The 9,233-nt window shown below is 47.1% G+C and overlaps 1 protein-coding gene across 2 annotated transcripts in view; it reads left to right on the plus strand.

Moving 5' to 3' along the window:
* LOC123762392 (salivary glue protein Sgs-3) overlaps window positions 1–7,428 on the plus strand; it is a 115,004-nt gene extending 107,576 nt beyond the window's left edge. Inside the window, exons 1-3 of one of the 2 annotated variants that reach the window (XM_069324432.1) lie at window positions 2,212–2,662; window positions 5,202–5,504; window positions 6,300–7,428. In XM_069324432.1, coding sequence (XP_069180533.1) covers window positions 5,202–5,504; window positions 6,300–6,650 — 654 coding nt within the window. In that variant the 5' untranslated portion in view covers window positions 2,212–2,662 and the 3' untranslated portion in view covers window positions 6,651–7,428. Of the gene's footprint in view, window positions 1–2,211; window positions 2,663–5,201; window positions 5,505–6,299 lie in introns of those variants that run through there. The other variant, XM_069324427.1, reaches the window with a different exon arrangement.
* Window positions 7,429–9,233: the final 1,805 nt, after the last annotated feature.

Consider the following 9,233-nt stretch of genomic DNA (forward strand, 5'->3'; position numbering starts at 1 on the left):
GATACGGGTGTCACAACCAAGGTGCGTGCGGACCTCTGTATGCATTATTAGGGCTAGGCTTCTGAAAAGTGTTGGAATAATTTAGACATTTTTACATTTATAACACATGATAAACATCAGTAAAGTTAAGTTTGTACAAATTTCGTCCTATTTCATTGAAATTGGTCATTTTGGAGCACCCTGTACACAGGGAATTTAGTTTAGTAAATTCTATACTGTGTGTGCGGTGTGTGTGTGTGTGTGTGTGTGTATACGTATGTACTTAACTAGTTGTGCTTGCTGGGGTTGAGCTTCGGCTCTTTGGTCCCGCCTTTCAACTGTCAATCAACCGGTATACAGATTCCTGAGCCTATTCCCCATTTGCCCTGATAATCTTTCCCAGCTGTATTTTAAAACCCAACAGAGTTTTGGCGTTTACGGCTTTGGCGGGTAGGCTGTTCCAAGGGTTTATATTCCTATGGGTGAAAAAGCATCTTCTGTTTTCTGTCCTCCATTGTGGCTTGTTGAGCTTGAACCCGTTGCTCCTCGTTCGTGTTACATCTGACCTTTTGAAGAACTTGTCCGGATCAGCATCCTACAAATTGTTCAGTATTTTAAAAGTTTCGATGAGATCCACCCTGTCATGCCTGGTTTGCAGTGTTGCTAGCCCAGTGCCCCTCAACCGTTCCTGATACGAGAGATGACTTAGCTCTGGGATGATTTTTGTTGCCAGGTGTTGCACCTTCTCCAGAGCAGCTAAGCCTTTCTGAAGATGAGGTCTCCATGTCTGGATGCAATAATCCAGGTGGGGACGCCCCAGAGACTTATACAATTGAACGACTACTTTCTTTTTCCTGAAGGTAAATGTACGCTTGATTATTCCCAGGGTTTGTTTCGCTTTTTTTTACTGCCGCTCCCACTTGTTGTGCAACTTTTCATGAATGATGGATACTGATACCAAGATCCTTTTCTTCATCAATCTGTTGTAAGGTAGTGCTGTCAGTATGGTAGTTGTGCCGTGGATTGTTGTGCTCCACATGCAAGGTCTTGCAGTTATCGACATTAAAAAGCATTTGCAAGTCATCTGACCATTTGTAGAGTTCATGCAGATCTCCTCGTAAGGTCTCAGTATCGCTTTCACTTCCCACTATACCATAGATCTTTGTGTCATCTGCACATCTGATGATGTGGTTTGTAATATTCTCATCTATGTCTTTGATGTATATGACAAAAAGGGTTGGACCCAAAATGGACCCCTGTGGTACCCCTGCTCACCACATTTCCCCAGTCAGATATATTCCCATTTAGCACGACCCTTTGTTTTCTGTTTCAACCATTGTTTTATTCATTCCAATATTCTGCTATTTATTCCATGTGCCTGTAATTTCCTTGCCAGTCTCTCATGTGGTTCCTTGTCAAAAGCTTTAGCAAAGTCCATGTAAGCTACATCTACCGGATGTCCTTTGTCTGAATAGCCGGTTACTGTTTGCAGAAATGTGAACAGGTTAGTAAGGCAGGATCTATTTTTAACAAACCCATGTTTCGTTGATTTTATAAGATTGTTCTCTGTGAGATGTTGTATGATTCCTTCCCTTAGGATTCTCTCCATGAGCTTCCAGATGTGTGAGGTCCAGCTGATCGGCCGGTAGTTTTCTGCCGAGCTCGTTCTGCCTTTTTTTAAAAATAGGGTCAACATTTGCATATTTCCAATCCAGGGGAACTATCCCTTGGTCCAGGGTTTTTCTGAAAAGGAGTTTTAATGGTATGCATTTGCCAGTTTCTTTACGACTTGGAATTTAAATCCATCCACTCCTGGGGCTTTTGAGTCTTTTAGTTTGTCAATGTTCTTTCTGATTATATACATGTTAGGCTTATATAGAGGTCTCCCCCAACCCCACAACAAGCAGACAACTTTCTGAGCACCTATTTACTGCTAGATAAATAGGAGCATTAGGTGATAGGAAACGCGCCCAGCCATTTCTGTCTGGCCCGGGAGTCGAACCCGTAATTCCCGATTGTGTGTCGAAAATAAACCCGACTGTGCCACCAGGACCCGTGTGGAGAGGAGGGGATGGTTGTGGGCGCCGTGTTGATGGATCACAATAGCAGGTTGAAGCGAGTGTGGGCGAGGACCGGGCATTTGGGAGTGAGGCCGTGGGTATGTTGCCGGGTGCGCGTGTGGGAGGGAAGAGTATGAGGCTGTAAGCGTGAGTGCGTGAGTGCGTAAGTGAGTTAGTGAGGCAATGAGTGAGTGAGTGTAGTTGTGCACGACCCGGGCCTCACCCCGTGACCTTCCTGCAGTGCGCCGGCAGCGTTTGCTGCCTCCACCTGGCTCTTACTTTCACCTCCAGACGCTCAAGAGGAGTCTGTTAACCACCAGCGAGCGACCTTTACTCCTCGTTCCTATTCCTAGTCATGCGTGCCCGAGGCTGCTCCACATAGCAGGTATACACCACACGCTCTCGAGATACCGTGGCTTGCATCAAGGTCGGTTTGCCATATAGAGACCTGGGTGTTTGCCACCAAACACGTGCTGGAGTCCACCACACGGCCAGCTTACCAGATGAACGCTTCCTCTATCCTCCCTCACCCCCTGGCCGTCTGCTACGGTATCACTTGACTCCCGCCTTGTTGTGGGGCTCACCAGTTCCTCCTCGGCTCACTCTCTCTGCTCAAGCCACCGGTAAACTCCTCAGAATTCAGTCCATGGCATCTTTTTCACAAGTTGTTTGACGTGTTTGTCTTTTGTTTTGTTTGATTGATCTCAGTGTTTTGTTGCTTTCCACGTATAAGCTGAGACTTTGTCTCTTATCGTGCTTTGTTTAGCAATGTAAACAATGTTCTTCCATATACCATTATATACATATACAGCTTTCATATTCCATATACAGGAATATAAATTCCATATAGATTCCATATACATCTTCCATGTACCTTTACCTGAATAAAAAATCTATCTAATCTATCTATCTATCTATATTGAAGAATATGGAATATAAGAATATCGGAAGCTACAGAAGGCTTATTGGCCCATGCCAGCCGCCCAACAATCAAACTCATTCACTTATGTCTAACCTTAGCTTGAAACAATCCAGAACTTATGTTGCCTTGTAATTTGTTTTATACATTTACAACACTCTTTTTGAAGTAGAGTTTAACAAGGTGTTTCCTCACCCTGAAGTTATCCGCGCGTTATTCATTGTTTGGGGCTTCAATCTCTGCTGATATATTTATTATAGCATTTGTATTCCCCTTCGTTATTACCTCCCTTTACCAGGCACCATACTGGGATCCCTTGATTGTTTCAAGTGTAGACTACACATTTGTACTGATACGTTGTTTACCATACGAAGGAAATGAAGAAACGACGACGTTTCGGTCCGTACTGGACGACTGACAATGGTCCAGGACGGACCGAAACGTCGTCGTCTCTTCACTTCCCGATGCGTGGTTTAGTCATCGTATCTTCAGCCCCGTTATTGTGACCCATCGTCTGCATTTGTAAAGGATTAACATTCAGTATTAAGCAGCAATATTTGCAAATTTGCAAACGATACGAAAATTTTCGGGGGATAAACTCAAAAGAAAACTCAAAATCACTTCAAGACGATCTAGTAAGGCTTTTAAAATGGTCGAAAGATTAGCAAATGCATTTTTATGCAAACAAATGTCAAAAGATCAACGCGTAAATGTTCGAAATAAGGTAAAAAGGATACTGGGATTAATTTCTTGAAGCGTTAGTACTAATACACCTAGTTTAGTCTAGTTCATTTATTATGCACCCCATACCCATCTTGTGGGCGGTAGTGGAAAGGGTTACAGAGGCACATAATGGGCTCAGGGACTGAACCCCACAAGTCATTTAGCTAAGCAAGTTACATTCTTGAGCTAGTTATAAAATTCAATAGACATCGTCAATGGGCTCGAGATCGACCACAAGTACAGTTTCTAAATTAAGCAACTGACATATGTGGAGAGCTAGTGTCACAGTTGATATATTTGTCCTGCACACCGCCCCCCATCCAGTGGGCAGCGGTGGATAGGTTACAGTCACTTAGTTACTACCTACAGTTAGCAAACTGGGGATATTTGGTCAAAACTTATGACAGCAGATAATTTTTAATAAAATATTTACACATCTGTAGAATATTTGCTATAGAATTGTCTCTAAATTCACGTATTCTGAATGGCATGCAGCCGTAAGACTGGCTGTATGCTCACCATGCTCAGCTCCCCGTATCCTTTCGCACTCCATCACATAGTGACGGAGGGTGTGCGAATAATTTTGTTGACACAGTTTACATTTGGTCAGGTCTACATCAGCAGATAACGAGAATTCCCAGAGATACTTATAACTGAGTCTAAGCCGAGCAGTAGTAACATCTAGAAGTCTGCTGATTTTATTGGATGAACCATAGATGTGTGGCTCCTCTTGCATGATAGTATGATGATAGATGGAATTACTGGTGCCGATTTCACTTTGCCTCAGATCTACAAGATTTTGTTGAAGTTCTTGGTGTACTGCTGCTCTCAGATTGCTCATTGACAATCCAAGGTTATACTTAACTTTTCCTTTAAAGGCAGATTCTTTGGCTAACTCATCAGCTCTATCATGCATTCGGAGGCCAATATAAAATGGAGACCACATGAAATGAACTCTGTTACCATGATTAATAATTTTGTTCTACACCTGGTGTTGTTCGTCAGCTATATCTTGTTCTTGTTAGGTCCCATTTAGATTATGCAGTTCAGGTTGGGTCGGCACGCTATAGAATAGACATAAATTTACTAGTACGCGCCCAGCGTAGGATGACAAAGTTAAGTGCTCAAATTTGAAACCTTCCGTGTGAAGAGAAATCGGAAAAGCTTAATTGACAATTTCAAGAAAGGATAAACTATTGTTAGACTTGACATCATCAAAATGTACGAGAAGATGAATTCATTGATGACAACACTATTACCTAGATTGAAATTGAATTGAAATTGAAATAAGTTTATTGAGGTAAAATACACACAAAGGGATGAGGTAGCTCAAGCTATTCTCACCCCATTCAGTACAACGTGTTAATATATACATAGACACACATCACAAACAATAAACATATTACCAAACATTCTGAGAGGTAAACATATACATTTCCTCCTTCACAAGTAGTATGGTATCAGATTACCTGGATAGTTCTCTGTTATCACCTTGTTGGTAATTAAGCCTGCGTTTACAGATGAGCGTGACCCGCGTGTGTGTGTTGGCGTGTGTGGTGGCGTGTGTGGTGGTGAGCGTGTGTGACGCTCAGTATGTGCCATCCACGCCCTCATACGGGCCGCCCCCGGCCCCCTGCTACGCCCCGACCGTTACCGTGTTGAGCACGACGACGGTGCTCAACACCAAGGTGCACACGACCTACACCACGGTGGTGAGGGAGGTGGTGCAGACGCTCACGCAGTACGTCACCAAGACGCACACCCAGACGGAGACGCAGCACGTCACCAAGACCATTGTGAGCGTCGTCACTGAGACACAGAAGGTGAGGAACTACTTCCGGTTTGGTGAAGGGTTGGTTGTGCCTGGGACGGTCACGCCTCTAATGAAGTCATTCCTGCACCCATAGTGAAAGTCTTAATCACTGCTCATCATATTGACCTGCAACCCTGCAACCACCTCACTGCACCCTCGTCTTCCTACTCATAAATGAGGCTATTTTCACCCTAGACAATACTACAAACATTTGTTGTTATCCCGTCTATGAGTTCTGATTAGTCACGTCTGTGAAGTAAAGTACTTTGATTCTAATTGAGTTACATGCAGTCAGCTGCCCCTTCATCCAGGAAGATGTCAGACAAAATTTAAATTTAAATTTTGCCCCGAGAGGCGAGTTTATTGGGCAGCGCCTCTCATCTTGTGAGTGGACACACCGCCATAGTGACAGTATTGGGCAGCGTCACTCATCTTGTGAGTGGACACACCGCCATAGTGACAGTATTGGGCAGCGCCACTCATCTTGTGAGTGGACACACCGCCATAGTGACAGTATTGGGCAGCGCCACTCATCCTGTGAGTGGACACACCGCCATAGTGACAGTATTGGGCAGCGCCACTCATCTTGTGAGTGGACACACCGCCATAGCAGCATGTACAACACTCCCCAATAGGAAGAAAACCCGCTGGGTTGTTCATCCTGTCACTTGTTGTCAGACAAATATATGTCCCAATCTCCGGTGACACGTTTTGTGAGGGGGAATGATTTCCTATACTAACCTATCCCATACTGTCCTATACTAACCTATCCCATACTGTCCTATACTAACCCGATCTATTGCAGGTGCCGTCCACCACCTACCAGACGGTCTTCACCACCCAGGTGGCGACGCAGACGACGACGACGGTGAAGCAGCATACAGTGACGGTCACCACTACTGAGGTCCGCAAGGTGGAGGTAACCCAGTGTCCCACCCCCTCCTACGGCCCGCCCAAGCCCGCCCCCACCTACCCCACCCCGCCAGCTACACCCACCTACAAGCCCGCCCCGTCCTACCCCACCCCGCCAGCCGCGCCCACCTCCGGCCCCACGCCCACCGTCGATGGCTTCGGTGGCTTCAAGGGCTTCGGTGGCTTCAAAGGCTTTGACTTTAAAGACTTCAACCCATTTTCAAGTTATAAGTCTGATCAGTAATACGAAGGTAACAGGATGAGAGGGGGGCGGGGTGGGGAGGGGCCCCACGTCCCCCTCTTCTACGTCACACTAAGACAGTGAGGAGTGGTCTATCTAACGGTGGTGATTCCCAGGATCAACGTCTCCGCGGCCCGGTCTCTAACCAGGCCTTCTGGTTCGTGGTCTGGTCAACCAGGCTGTTGGACGCGGCTGCCAGCGGACAGGTTCTATCTCCTCAGTGTCAAATGGTTAAGTTTTAGTGTCAACTCAGATGTAGAGGTTTCAATTCTTCTTTGTCTTAGCCTAAACTTGACCATGTTGTTATATGATTCTGGTTGTTACGTACTCGTTATAGGAATCATTATTACGTTATTGTTACAGGAATCATGTCGTTGCGTTCACGTGTAGTGTAATTAACCTGAATGTTTACGAAAACTGTCTATGCTGTTATAACTTTTGTGGCGGTTTACTCACTATTTTAACTCTTATTGATAGTCATAAGCATCATATGGTCAATATAAGCTGTACTTGCCTGTACCTCAGACCATTACAGCATCATATGGTCAATATAAGCTGTACTTGCCTGTACCTCAGACCATTACAGCATCATATGGTCAATATAAGCTGTACTTCAGACCATTACAGCGAACACCAGTGTGTTGGTCCTTAGGGAACCTCAAGACAATATTAACAGCTTCGGATAGCGTCTTATCTTGGCTTCAAACACATTCTTAGGGCGGATATGTATATCATTTGTTTCCCCTATACTTTGTAAACAAAATGAAGTACTCATTTAATACCCTTTTGTGTTCTTTACTGATCCTTTATATTGAGTCATAAACAACAAAGTTATTTTGTTAATTCAAAATAAAGATACAAAAATAGAAAGAAAATAAATAACTAAACATGTAATCATTACTCTTGAAGATTACCGGAAGTTTACTCCCGGTAAGACAGGCTGCATGCTCACCATGCTCACCATGCTCACCATGCTCACCATGCTCACCACGCTCACCACGCTCACCATGCTCACCATGCTCACCACGCTCACCACGCTCACCACGCTCACCACGCTCACCACGCTCACCATGCTCACCACGCTCACCATGCTCACCACGCTCACCACGCTCACCACGCTCACCATGCTCACCACGCTCACCATGCTCACCATGCTCACCACGCTCACCACGCTCACCATGCTCACCACGCTCACCACGCTCACCATGCTCACCACGCTCACCACGCTCACCACGCTCACCATGCTCACCATGCTCACCATGCTCACCACGCTCACCATGCTCACCATGCTCACCATGCTCACCACGCTCACCATGCTCACCATGCTCACCATGCTCACCATGCTCACCACGCTCACCACGCTCACCATGCTCACCATGCTCACCATGCTCACCATGCTCACCATGCTCACCATGCTCACCATGCTCACCACGCTCACCATGCTCACCATGCTCACCACGCTCACCATGCTCACCACGCTCACCATGCTCACCACGCTCACCATGCTCACCACGCTCACCATGCTCACCATGCTCACCACGCTCACCATGCTCACCATGCTCACCATGCTCACCACGCTCACCATGCTCACCATGCTCACCACGCTCACCATGCTCACCACGCTCACCATGCTCACCATGCTCACCATGCTCACCATGCTCACCATGCTCACCATGCTCACCACGCTCACCATGCTCACCATGCTCACCATGCTCACCACGCTCACCATGCTCACCACGCTCACCATGCTCACCATGCTCACCACGCTCACCATGCTCACCACGCTCACCATGCTCACCATGCTCACCATGCTCACCATGCTCACCACGCTCACCACGCTCACCATGCTCACCATGCTCACCACGCTCACCATGCTCACCATGCTCACCATGCTCACCATGCTCACCACGCTCACCATGCTCACCATGCTCACCATGCTCACCACGCTCACCATGCTCACCATGCTCACCACGCTCACCATGCTCACCATGCTCACCATGCTCACCACGCTCACCATGCTCACCACGCTCACCACGCTCACCATGCTCACCATGCTCACCACGCTCACCATGCTCACCACGCTCACCATGCTCACCATGCTCACCATGCTCACCACGCTCACCATGCTCACCACGCTCACCATGCTCACCACGCTCACCATGCTCACCATGCTCACCATGCTCACCATGCTCACCATGCTCACCACGCTCACCACGCTCACCACGCTCACCACGCTCACCATGCTCACCATGCTCACCATGCTCACCATGCTCACCATGCTCACCACGCTCACCACGCTCACCATGCTCACCATGCTCACCACGCTCACCATGCTCACCACGCTCACCATGCTCACCATGCTCACCATGCTCACCACGCTCACCATGCTCACCACGCTCACCATGCTCACCATGCTCACCACGCTCACCATGCTCACCATGCTCACCATGCTCACCATGCTCACCACGCTCACCACGCTCACCACGCTCACCACGCTCACCATGCTCACCATGCTCACCATGCTCACCATGCTCACCATGCTCACCATGCTCACCACGCTCACCATGCTCACCATGCTCACCATGC

Source organism: Procambarus clarkii, chromosome 2 (assembly GCF_040958095.1).
Source record: "Procambarus clarkii isolate CNS0578487 chromosome 2, FALCON_Pclarkii_2.0, whole genome shotgun sequence".
In the NCBI taxonomy this organism is placed as follows: domain Eukaryota; kingdom Metazoa; phylum Arthropoda; class Malacostraca; order Decapoda; family Cambaridae; genus Procambarus; species Procambarus clarkii.